The sequence below is a fragment of the Mycteria americana genome, chromosome 5, assembly GCF_035582795.1.
Source record: "Mycteria americana isolate JAX WOST 10 ecotype Jacksonville Zoo and Gardens chromosome 5, USCA_MyAme_1.0, whole genome shotgun sequence".
NCBI lineage: Eukaryota > Metazoa > Chordata > Aves > Ciconiiformes > Ciconiidae > Mycteria > Mycteria americana.
Genome location: NC_134369.1, coordinates 35,229,961 through 35,242,239, shown reverse-complemented (window position 1 = coordinate 35,242,239; position 12,279 = coordinate 35,229,961). Strand labels below are relative to the sequence as shown.

Genomic DNA, 12,279 nt, shown 5'->3' with positions numbered 1-12,279 from the left:
TTTTCCTAACCTGCGGCCACCTCCTCCCTGCCTCCTGGGGCAGCAGAACGCACTGCAGCAGGCAGAGACGGACGGACGTACCTTTTGGCAGCCCCTCTCTTGCCGCCTCCCAAGATTTGGCTTCTTATAGGGAACTTACTTTATGAAAAAAATATTTCCCTTTACAGCACCTGTTTCTTGATAGAAGAAATTACCTTCATCTTGAAAACATTTTACAAAGAGTAAGGTTTTAACATCCTCTTCCAGGACTCTCAATTAAGAAATATGTTTCTAGATAGCACTGTTTATATAGATATAGTTTTTATTTATTTTTATTACCAACCCAACATTTCAATTTGCAGCCATTGATGTAATTCATGACATACTCTCATGGTGTTTATGTTTTTCCTTAAAAAGAAATGCACTTCAAATGAAAAGGATGCCTTTTAGTCTGTCTGGTGTTCCTAAAATGTACTTGAGATGCTACAGGAGTCCTGACGTGGGTGGCAGTTTTTAATCCTGTACCTTTCAATGGCCTGAAGACCACCAGCAAGACGCGGGCGCTGTGAAAACCAGGGTAGCAAACAAGGGAAAGGGCAGCCACGCCACAGGGCGGGGTGGGACGGCACCGGGAACATACGGGCACGCTGTCCGGGTTTTCCTGAATTCATTTCCACCTCCGAGCAGGAGGACCACGCAGCAAACCCACCACCACCCCCCCAAGGAGCAGGCACTGCTTTCCTTGGCCCCCTCGCTCCCCCCAGGGCAGGCTGTTCCTGGGTAGCCATTTATTTCTTTATCGGTTGTAAATTAACGTAATTATCTCTCCCTGCAGTACCACAAGCTCGAAGTTAATTGTACAAAGAGAAATGCCATAGTCAAAATATACATTATACGTCTTATATTAGAGGGCTGGGGTTTGGGGTTTGGTTTTTTTTCCTCCTTTTTTCCTAGCCCAGGCAGGTGATTGAGATGCTACATGCTCCAGCCTTTGTCACTGAATGTGTGTGTATCTGTGTTTGTATTAAAAATATATCAGTCTTGTGATGTTCTTAAAAAAGAAAGAAATGGAAGGCGGCGAGGGAGGAAACGAGTAATAGTGAAAAAGTTCTTTGACTGTGTCACAGTCTTTTGTGGCTTCAAAAAATACACATGTTCAATTCCAGCGCTGAGGGCAGCTTGAAGCTTTAGAGTAGATTTTAAACATTTTTCTATTTTAGTAGTAAAAAAAGAAAAAGAAATAACCAAGCAGTGTGCCCCCCCAACCAAAAAGCAACAAGCAAACAAAAGGAAAAAAAGGAAAAAAAAAAAAAAAAATCAAATTCCTGATCAGCCTTCTACAATTCCCAACCAGTAAAAATAAGAAAACGTCTCCTTACAGCGGAGGGGTGCTCGAGAGGAAAGCGGACAAGCCCCTGTGGGAGAGGTGGCCTTTGGAGATGGCTGAAACTTCTGAATCTCATTGAATGGGGTCAGTGGCTGGGTCTATTCTGTTTTGTTTTATTTATTTCAACACTTGCCATTGTTGCCTTCTTTTCTTTTGTATCATTTTGGGTGGGTTTTGTTTGGGTTTTTTTTTCCACTCTGTGATGGTTTTGCCCTTCTCGGCGCCCAGCCGTCCAACCGTCTGGGCCGCGGCGGCCCCCGAGGGACAGCCGTCCGCTCTGGTGAAACCGCACTTACAGGACCGGTGTCCGGTGAGGTAACGGAGGAGGGGGTCCCTCCCCCCGGCGGCACCGTCCCTCCACCGCCTAAAACCCCTTGATGTAGCAATAGGCCTCCAGAGTGGCGAAGAGGATGTACAGCAGCCAGAGGCTGATGAAGAGCAACGTCGTGGCCAGTTTGCACCCCCGGGGGCCACCCAGCTCCCCCCCGATGTGGGGCCGCCGGCGGTAGAGGAGGACGCTGATGCAGATGAAGGCGAAGATGGTGAAGAGGGTGACGGAGAAGGCCAGGGTGCCTGCTGACACCTGGAACTCCTGCCCCTGCGACGCCCAGTAGATGGCCGCCACTGACCACGCCAGCCCGATGCCCAGGAAGACGTTGACGGCGTTGCTGCCTGTGACGTTGCTGATGGAGGCGTCGGCGTACACGTCCTGGATGGCCGCGGCTTTGCTGGCGAACGTGTCTGGGGTTGGGGGAGGAGGGAAGGAGAAATCACTGGGGGTCCAACAGGAGAAAGGGGCAACCCTTCATGTCTGGGGACAAGGGAGGCTCAGGTGTGGCACTGGCCAGGTTGGGACACGGATCTCTCCTGGTGCACACCCCCCCGCCCGGGTCCAGTGGGGGTGACCACCAAGTGGGGTGACCTTGCCTGGGGACAGGGGACTGCGGAGCCCCTTCCCAACCTGAACCCCGTCCCCATGACGGAGCTGCTCCCCTGGGGCAGGAGAGCTGCCGGAGGACTTTCCTCCCACCCCGTCCCCTCCCCACGGCCACCCGACCTGGTACGGAAGTGCCGAAGGCGACAAAGATGACGGCGGTCACCGAGTCTTTGAGGCCGATGGTGCAGCCGAAGTGGGAGGCAAGGTCGCCGATGACGGCCGTGAGCATGCCAATGATGAGGATGGAGACGACGAAGCAGGCCCAGCCGTTGCAGTACTCGGTGGGGGGCACACAGGCAAATAGCACCTTCCAGAAGACGGTCAGGAAGTGCATCACGTAGTCGAAGCAGGACGGCAGGCGCTCCTCACCGGACTCATCCTCGTCTTCATCACCCGCTGCGAACAATGTGGAAGGAGAGGTCCGGCGCTCATGACGGGGCAGATCAAGGTTACAGGGGTGGGCTGCAGCCCCTGCTTGGCCCCTCACCCCAGGGCTCCAAGGACGCTGCTCTGCTGGGACAAGGTGGCGTGGTGCTGGCCACAACAGTGGGCTCAGGGCACACCAGGTCCCTCAGTGATGGGACCCATCACTGCACTGCAGCCCCTTGGAGGGGTTCCCTCCTTAGCCTGGTGGGCCAGGTCAGCCCCGAGGCTGGAAGCACTGCTAGTCTCTGCGCAGATACAGGACGATGGAAATAAATTGGTAAAAGAGAAAGCAGGTAGGGAGCACGGAGCAAATGGCACGGGAAGGAGAGAGATGGAGGAAGAGAGAAGCAGGCCTGCTTGCTACAGGGATGGAAGTACTGTTTCCACAGAAGCAGTTTCTCTTAATTGCTGGAAAGAGGAAAACTGAATACCCCGCACCTCTTCTTTCACTTCAGAAGAAGCCCGTGTGGCCACTGGTGACAGCTCCCACTCAGCTGCCTGCCTGCTTCCCGCACTATGGCTGGGTGGACAACAGCCCTTCAGGAGAGATGCCAAACCATCAAGAAAAGGTTCAGAAAGGTGCCTGAGTGTCATTAATGGCATGGACATGCCTAAAATGTCTGGCAGGTCTCTGGGCCTTTCCCTCCACCAGCTCCTGCCTTGTGGGGCAACATCTCCTGTCCATATCTGGTAGCCCTCCCTACTCTCAGAGACTACTGGCCGATGGCTACAGGACATCTTCCAGCAGCAGGAGCTACCTGAACAGGACAGCACTGGGCACACCAGGAGCCAGCAGCCCGGCCAGGATGGGATTTTGCTGCCTGTATGCTGCTCATTGGACCACTGAAGCAGCAGGAGCACCGCCAGCAGAAGTCAAGTCTGTGAAAACTGGTGTCGTGGATGGCTCTGCACCAAAAGATGGATCTCCTGGGCTCCCAGCTAATGCATCTGCAAAAGCCCAGTATATTTGGAGCGGAGGAGCTCTTTGGACTGGCTTTGCTGGTGACCACCATGCACGCAACATCTAAGCATCACTGACCAGGCAGACGCTGTCTCCTGAGCCCAGACAGATCTCATCCCAGGCTGCACAAACCCAGGGGATGCTGGTGTGGGTTTTCTGATGTCCCCTCACCTGCGCTGACGGTAATGGCCTCCATGAACTGGTCCCTCCAGGAATGTGTCCCTACAACCAAAGCCAGGTTTGTCTTCTTAATCAGCTTGTCCACGGTGCTCTGTTGTGGGAACAAAGACGCACAGCAATTAAACTGGCAAGGCTGGCAGGCCAGGCTGATCTTGCAGTGGTCTCACAGACCTTTCCCAAACTGTTGAGGTGCCACAAGCACTCCCCTACCAGTCAGATGAGGTCATGGAGTTGGGCCTACCTTCTCCCTGGACAGGCTGACCCAGACCTCACCAGAGCCTGCTTCTTTGCCACCCCTTACTCCAGAGGAAGCTCCTTCTTCCCTCGCCCCTGCCTCACCAGAGACAGCTTTGCTCCTGCCCTCTCCTGCACACTGGTTTCTTCTGCTTCCAAGCAGGGCTCCCTCGTCTTCCTTCCTTTACCTCTTGCCTACCAGCAGCTACGTCCCCCTGGCAGTTCTTGTAGGCTTCCCCCCTACTTTATTGCATTGCATACTCCTTTTCATCTTCCAGCAGCCCTTTCCCTGCACATGTGGCCACCCCCAGCCCCCTCAGTTCTGCTTTCCATGGCTGCTCTTCAGTGCCACACGGCTTTCCCCTCCTGGAGGACACCTGGGACGACTACTGACCTTGAACTCATAGGATTCCTCAATGATGACTTCTAGTTTGGGATGCTCGCCAAGTATTGGTTTGCCCATCTCTGCAATTCTCTTGGCTTCCTCCTCTTCAACCGTCAGCTTCCTCTCAGCCACCTCTGTGAAAGCAAAGTCAACACCAAGCTGTAGACAGCAGCCCTGGAGCACTGGGACACCGCGGGGGCTTGTCTGCAGGGCCTGAGCATGGGCTTCTGCAGCCCCTTCACAGCTTGCTAAGGTCATGCAGCGATTTGGGGGGCAGTGGTGGGGTGTTGGACCACAGAAACAAAGGACCAAGATTTCTGAATATCGGTTAGTCACCAGGAACATATACAACATGGTTTTAATTTATTTAAAAAAAAAACCAAACAAATGTTTCTTTGGCCTGCATTGGTGCTCTTGGATGACATAGGCCCTCCCATCATCCCTGCAGCAACCACATCTTTGGGGAGACCGAGGAACTGATTCATTCTGCCATTTGGCACAAGCGTCCTTTAAGACAGCTTTAATGCCCTGGCGTGTTTCCTGGTTTGAATGAACAGGAGACAGGATCTTTTTATTCCCCTTTGATTGGAAAATCACTGTTGGCACTCCGTGTCACTCAGTGCTTGATCTAACTCTCACATAGACACACGCAGTCACAACCACACACGCACATGTTCCTAGCATTCAGAAAAATGAACAGGAAGAAGTAAAGTCAGGAGCCAAGTGGGTTTTTGCTTTCCTGATACTGGATGTCTAGTTTCTGCTGGAGGACACTAAACCAGGACCCCCGGTCAGCAGATGCCATCGTGGGGCAGGAGGGGTGGCCCTGTGGGACTGCCCGGGAGGTGCAGCATGCTGAGATGACGCTGCGTCGGGGTCACCTTGCTGATGCCCCAGCAAACCCAGCGAGGTGCCTGGGGAGGTTCTGGTTGCCTGGATGGGAAGAAGCACGCCGACCAGCAGGAAGGGTGCCCCGGCACTGTGTCTGGCCCTGACCTAGGTCTCCTCTCCCACCCACACACCCAAGTGCAGGCACATGCCAGTGGGCTCTCTGCAAAGCCTTGACATCTCAAGAAAGAAGCTGGGTTTCCCTTGGCTTTCCTGTGCCTGACCAGCGAGGGCATGCCAGCTGCAGCACGGGGCCGAGCCGAGCCTGGGAGTGGGAGCTGGAGCTCCGCAGAAGCTGGGGCAGTATCACAAACGTAGAGCATCTTGTTCTGGCTGAGCAGTGGGTCAGATGTTACCCAGGGTTTCCTATAGAGTTTACAAACACCCCAGGTAATGCCTCAGATGTGATTAATCCCATGTGGGCTCCAGCAGATCTCATACTCCGCACCAAAAATCACACAGAAATTATAAAGTCCCAGTGAAATCTAGTTATAAACTCTGCCTTCTCTTCATCAACCCGGCTAGATTGACTGCAAAGACTGTAAACCTTGCAAGTCCTGCAGAGTTTATAAAATATATAATAACTCCTGTGGCAGGTGACATTATTATAACCCATCACAGAAGCAGAAGCAGCTACATCCATCATTTGAAACCAGTGACGTACATCAAAGCCATCACTGCCCAGCTCAAAGACAGTGTACCCTGGATTTGGGAATCCCAAAAGTTTACAAATACTGAGACGGGGGGGAGCACAGTGCCTGGAGAAGAAGGCAGGCAATGCAGCTGGGCAATTCAGGATGCCAGAGGGGTAAGAGGGCAACTGCAGGCAAAGGCCAAGCCAGCAGAGAGGGGAGGAGGCAGCTGAGCTGGAGAAGTGCAGGAACAAGGGTGGACTTGGACAAAATGTTCTGCCTTATGCTACACTTGGAGACATGAACTGGTGACCATCAAGAACAAGATGCAAGTTACTTATATTCGCTTGAGCAGGGAGTTAGATGAAATCTACACCTCTTTTTCCAAGACAGAGATTGAGAAAGTCCAGTCTCTGCCTCTGCCTGGAAGTGTATGAAGATGACAAGCTGCATCCATCGTTGAAAATGCAGGTGCTTACACATTAGTTGCCGTACCACGTACACGGCTTGCTTCTGTCTGAGCTCCCCCATAACCTGAAGCTCAGGGGAGGAGGCACCCTCAGCTCTGCAAGGCTCAGCTTGGCAGATGAGCTGAGCGCGTGCTGACGTGTGCGGACAGTACTGAGCCGAGCAAAAGCGCAGCAGCCATCCCAGCAGGGTTGCAAAGCCCAGAGTCGAGGACAGTCTGGCTCACCACAACCCTCGCTGGGAAGTAACTACATCAGAAAAGCTGTGGTCAGAGCCGGCGGCACGGTCCCTTGGGCTCTCACCCACTGGCTGCAGTTGGATAGCACAGAAAGCAAATGTCTGGAGTCAGAAGAGCTGCCCTGAAAATGGGGAATATGGGGCAGAATTTCCTCAGCTTAACAAGTCCAGGAGAAATGATGCAATGAAGCCTTGGTTCCCACTTCAACTGATTTGGCAAAAGCCTCTGGCATGGTAAGGCAACGCAGAGCCTCACTGGATATTGGCTATGTAGGCAAGGCTGTGCTGCAGGCGGGTCTGTAAGCACACACAGTGCAGAATGCCTTCTCCTCCCCATAGGGAGCGGCACCCAGCACGGCTTTATCCCAGAACCTGGCATCTTGCTCATGCTGGTTTATGTACCTGTGTGCCAGGCAGGACAGCACAAGACCTTATACCCTTGGAGAAGGAGGAGGGAGACCCGCTCCGTCTGCTCCGACTGTGCGCCAGGTCCAGGGCTGTCGAGCAGGCTGCGTGGGAACCCCCGTGTCCGTGGCCAGAGGCAGGACCTTCGACTGCTGGCCAGCGACAGAGACGTGCAGCCTGCTGACAGCACATCCACCGAGACACGAGTAATGGCGGCCCTGCTGTCACCGCACAGCTCCTCTGGGGTCAATACAGTGAACTGGGGCGCAGGGAGAAGAAACACGGTTGCCCAAGAAGGCACGTCAAGGATGTCCTATGGGGGCAGCTGATTGAACGCCACTGCCAGGGTAAGTCCTTCAATGTCAGCTGCAAGCAAACCGCAGGAGAACAGGCATAGGCAGCATCGCCAAATGGGTACCTCGCAGAAATGTTAATAGAGGAAGCTTGCAGATAATGAAAAAAGGAGGTAATTCCGTCACACCTCATTAAAAAGCAGTTACATTTGTGAATGTGCAACAGGAAGGCAAAGCAGAGAAACCTAACAAACTTCAAAGGTGCATCTGAAAACACTGAAGCTGCCATTGTATGTTCACTGAGCCTCTATCCTAATATAGGAGACAGAGTTTGAGTCACATATCAATATTGTGCTGGGTCTTGCTCAATGCACTTGTGCAAGTGACCCATAAGTGCCACGTACCAGGCTGCTGATTGTCCTCTGAAGTTAGAGCAGTGCCATTTGTGGTAGGAAGGACAAGCCTGAGAGCCCAGTTGACATGTCTCTTGCCCCAATCTATACTCACCATACAATTAGAGTTAAGCACCTCCAAAGAGCGATACAAAGCACCTACATGAATCTGTCACTTCTCCCCACCTACCAATTTAGGACACTTGAGCACCCTATAGCATGAATCAGTGCCAATCTCTGCAAAACACCAGACCCCAACCTGAGTCTGCTCCAGGCCTGCTGGGTCTATCTGTTCCCGTGGGATGCTGAGGACTGAGTTGAGCCTCGTGTGTACAGATCCAACAGCTGAGAGGAACTAAACTCTTGCAACATCCCAACGGCAGAGCACACTCACCATGCTCCTGCCTTCCAGGGAAGCACTTCAGCCAGCAGCATGGTGCACCAGCCTGCCTTCGGAGCCGCAGGAGACCACTGTCCCTGCAGCAAGCGTGGGGCATGCTCCCATGTGGGCTATGGTAGCCACAGGCCCCCCCATCGCCTGACGGACCACGTGTAGGGATGGGGGCCTTGGAGGGCTCCGCCAGAAGCAGGGACAGGTGAGGTGTGTCACACATCACCCCGCTGCGTTAGCCTGCAAAGAAGACTATCAACGGCCGTGATAAATAAAACGCAGGGGGCAGGGGGGAGAGACAGACTTTTAATTTGGGAGGTCAAGTCTGCCAAGGTGAATGCTGCCAAGTTGCAGCTTAATTATTAACTAGCCTGATTTCTGTTTGTATCAGCATCAGTACCTACTTTTCAATGCGGATTGCACCCTGGACTCCCTGCTGTCAACCCCAATTAAGCCTGATAAGGTCTGGCTATGCCCAGCAAGAACAGGAGCTTGCCAGGACCTCCTGGCTGCCTCCACCTCCTCCCTGGGAAGGGAAGGCGGGAAGAGAAGGGTCCCCTAAACCCCGCCTGCTCCGGCACATAGGTGTGTGCTGCCACTGACTGCTAGCAACCTATCTGGGCTACAGGAGCATGCACAGGCTGCTCAGGCTAGGCAAGCTGGGGCTGCTGCACCAAGGTACTCTGCTCCTCGCGGCAGGGAGCCCACGGGTTAGAAAGGAGATGCTACAAGCAGGGGAGATGACAAACAGGTCTGCTAAGATCAAAGGCTGGGCGGGAGGAATGAGAATGAAGTCCGCTTTTGCCCAGGCTCTAGCAATGGCCGCGGCTGACACCCACTAGGCGCTGGACCCAACACTTGCTTGCTGGAAGGTTGGTTAAAGCACTCCGTGTTCTCACTTATTCTGCCCCATTCAGGGTCAGTTAAAGGTAGGACAGATGAGGGCGGCCAGCAGCTCCTACTTATTTATGGTCCTGCCACTGCCGTGCTCGCAGGCCTGCTGGGCACGTCCCCACGTGCCCACTCAGCTCTCTCACCCGCAGGAGAACGCCATCCTGGGACTCCACCTGCAGCTATTTGCAAAGCGCTTTCCCACCTGCACATGATAGGCAGTTTCTTGGGCTCAAAATACTGTAAGCAGATCCCCTCCTCCTCTTACTTCTTCCAGGGGAAAGGGGAGCACCCAGCAGCGTTCCCACGTCATGCATTGCTCCTGGAAGGCAGGTACTCCCCGAGTGCTTGCTAGCTCAACCTCCTTCAGACCGGGGCGACCAAATGGAACTGGACGTTGCCCGTGGCCCTCTGGACATATCATAAATCAAAGTTAGATAAAGCCCATTTCCATGGGGTAATCTGGCCACTACACCTTCTGAGCCAAAACGGGCAATGGGAAGGCCCTGTAACACCGCTACAGAGGTAGCTACCCATCACCTAGGCAATGCTGCAAGACTATCAGACAGCCACAGACCAGTTTGTATTCCCTGTCACTTGCTGAATAAATTGAATTAAAACCAGCAATGTATTCATGAAAGATTGCTATGAAGGCCACTTCACACCCCTCAAGCTCTCTCATCTCTACCCATTTCTAGAGCGGGCATGTATCTGCATGAAGGTCACCCCTTCTGGGGACTGTGCCGCTAGGAAGAAATTAAAACGACAATTAAAATGGGATTTTTTTGTTGCGGCTCAATAAAATATAATCCTGGCTAAACAAAGTAAACGGTGAGCATGAATGAGTTCCTCTCTCCAGAGTGCTGTCAAGCTGTCAGTCACAACCGGGGAAGACTGCTGGCTAAAAGACACTCTGGCTTTTGAGGTTAGCATATGGATATGCCCTTTACTGAAACACATGCACATGCACAAGCACCGGCAGCCTGGGCTGCTTTCTAAAAAGGGAGGAATCTGTTTACTTAGCCCTGAAAGCTATTTTTGAGGCGTGATACATCCCATATACATGCCCCAGTGTCCTTAACGCTAACTGGGAAACGCTGCACAGTCATGAGAGGGAGGCTAAGGCACAGGGCTGGGAACTGCACATTATTCCACTGCTGGCTCTGCCTTGAGATTGCTGTTGACACGACTGTCCCCGACAGGCCAGTCAACTGGCGTCCCTGCTCCCCAGCCTTCCCCAAAGTGGACCCAGGAGTTTTAATGCATAAATAAAGAAACATATTTAGAAATATTTTCTTTGATCTGGGTGAATATGTGGAAATGAGGGTAGAGAAGTATCTACCATTTAGGTAACCCCTCATCCCTTTAAAGATCTGGACCTCCTGAGCCCAAGAACTTGCATGCAAAGGCTCTGCTCAGGCTTTCAGTGACTTTTGCAAAGGCGGAAAGACCACCAGAGCAGCTCATCCGCTGCTGGCAATGGCAGGGACAACTGCAGTAGCTATGCACTTTGGTATCGAGTATTTCCCTCTATAAAGAGTATACGAGGAGATCATTGCCAGGGCCAAAACAAAAGGTTACGCATCACAGAAGTTAAAAAAACCCCAGGTTTGATTCTCAAGTCACTCCCCAGCCACCCCATACTACTGTGGTCCTCTGCAGCCCCAGCTGGCACTGGACACTTGGCCAAGCAAGGCTTTCAAAAGCTTTGCACAGCCTTGCAAGTTCTGGCTCGGAGAGCCCGTTTGGAGGAAACAAATGCTGAGCTGAACCTGTGCCAAAGGCTCTCCCCAGCCCGGTTACTTTGCCTTGTGTAAAATTCACAGCCCTCTTTTCCCAGGGAGGGCTCTGCAAGGCAGGGAGCCAGGATCTCCCATTTACCCCCAGGAAAGGGCTGCTGGGACAAGAGAGGCGATTTCTCTTGGGCTCATCCATCCGGGCACCCCAGGGCTTCTGCAAAGAGACAGTGCCACCGCGGGGGCTGCCGCAGAGGTGCCGCGGGAGGGCGAACACCCCAGGGCTGCGGAGGAGAGCCGGGGTGCCCAGCGGTCCCAGCCCTGGGGAAAGCCGTGTGAGCTGCTCCGGGAGGGAGGGGATGAGGAGCGGGACCGACAGATTCCACTGAAATGTTCAATAATGCAGTTTTTTTACAAAGATTCCTGCACGTCCATGTAATCCAAATCTAACATGACACGGACTAAACGAGGACGTCACTTCTCTCCCCGCTGATTAGCCGTGATTGCTGCTGAGTGACACTCCAGCACATGCCTCTGCGGCGAGCGGGGCTCTGCTCGCCGGCCGGCTGGCCACTGGCTTGAAGCGCGTGTGGGGGCCGAGCAGAGAGGGCACCCTGGGGGCACCCCAGGACCCCTCCTTCCCCTCACCGGCAGAGACGAGGCTTTTCTTTATTAACTGTAAAGCAACTTTCCATAGCTGGTGACCAAGTTCTCCAATAACGGCTGCCAAAAGCAATCAGGCTGGATCACAACAGAGGGAGGAAAGTTATGTTATTTTAATAGAAATTATTTGGTTCCCGGGGTTCTGATCAAATTAGGCAGCTACTGAATTAAAGCAATGAAATTACTGGGAAGGAGGCTGTGCTCAACTTATTTCCAGTCCTCCCGGACCTGAAGAAGTAACAAAGGAAAACATCCAAACCGCTCCGAGGAGTTCTCCATAAACACCCTAAGCTGATATTTGGGGAGCTGGGGACTTTTGCCTGCCACTAGCAATTTCCTAATTAGCCCAATATCCGACGGGCTCAGGCCATCCCCTGCGCAGCAGATTTGGCATCCTCCGAAAAGGAGCAGAGACTGAAGCTTGCGCGGCAGATGCTGCTCCTTTGATTTGCAGCACAGCTCAGGCATGATGAACGCTTTGGTTTTCAGCTCTACTTGCAAACCTGTCAGACTCGAGCTCCTCTCTGCACCCTGCGTGCCCGCCCTTATCTTTTGACAAATGTTTCTTTAGTGCAAATTCAACTGTAATCATATCTGGAATTGAAGGAATAAGAAAAATACAGGAGGTGTACATCACTCTGCAGTGGGATCAAGAGAGACCGGCGTAACGGGGATTTCAGGCAAGGAAGGGGGGGCTCAGCATTAATACACATAAAATCCTGCCACGGGGAGAGGAGGTGAAGAGCGCAGAGCCAGAGCTGAGGGTGAGGAGGGAAACGGTGCTGATGCTTATC

At 53.0% G+C, this 12,279-nt stretch overlaps 1 protein-coding gene across 2 annotated transcripts in view; it reads right to left on the bottom strand.

Annotated features, from left to right (window-relative positions):
• Window positions 1-284: 284 nt before the first annotated feature.
• SLC8A3 (solute carrier family 8 member A3) overlaps window positions 285-12,279 on the bottom strand; it is a 94,506-nt gene continuing 82,511 nt past the window's right edge. For both annotated transcript variants that reach the window (XM_075502903.1, XM_075502904.1), the window contains exons 3-6: window positions 4,499-4,623; window positions 3,862-3,961; window positions 2,424-2,699; window positions 285-2,107 (exon numbers count right to left, since the gene is read on the bottom strand). In XM_075502903.1, the coding sequence (XP_075359018.1) occupies window positions 1,731-2,107; window positions 2,424-2,699; window positions 3,862-3,961; window positions 4,499-4,623 (878 nt within the window). In that variant the 3' untranslated portion in view covers window positions 285-1,730. The remainder of the gene's footprint in view (window positions 2,108-2,423; window positions 2,700-3,861; window positions 3,962-4,498; window positions 4,624-12,279) is intronic.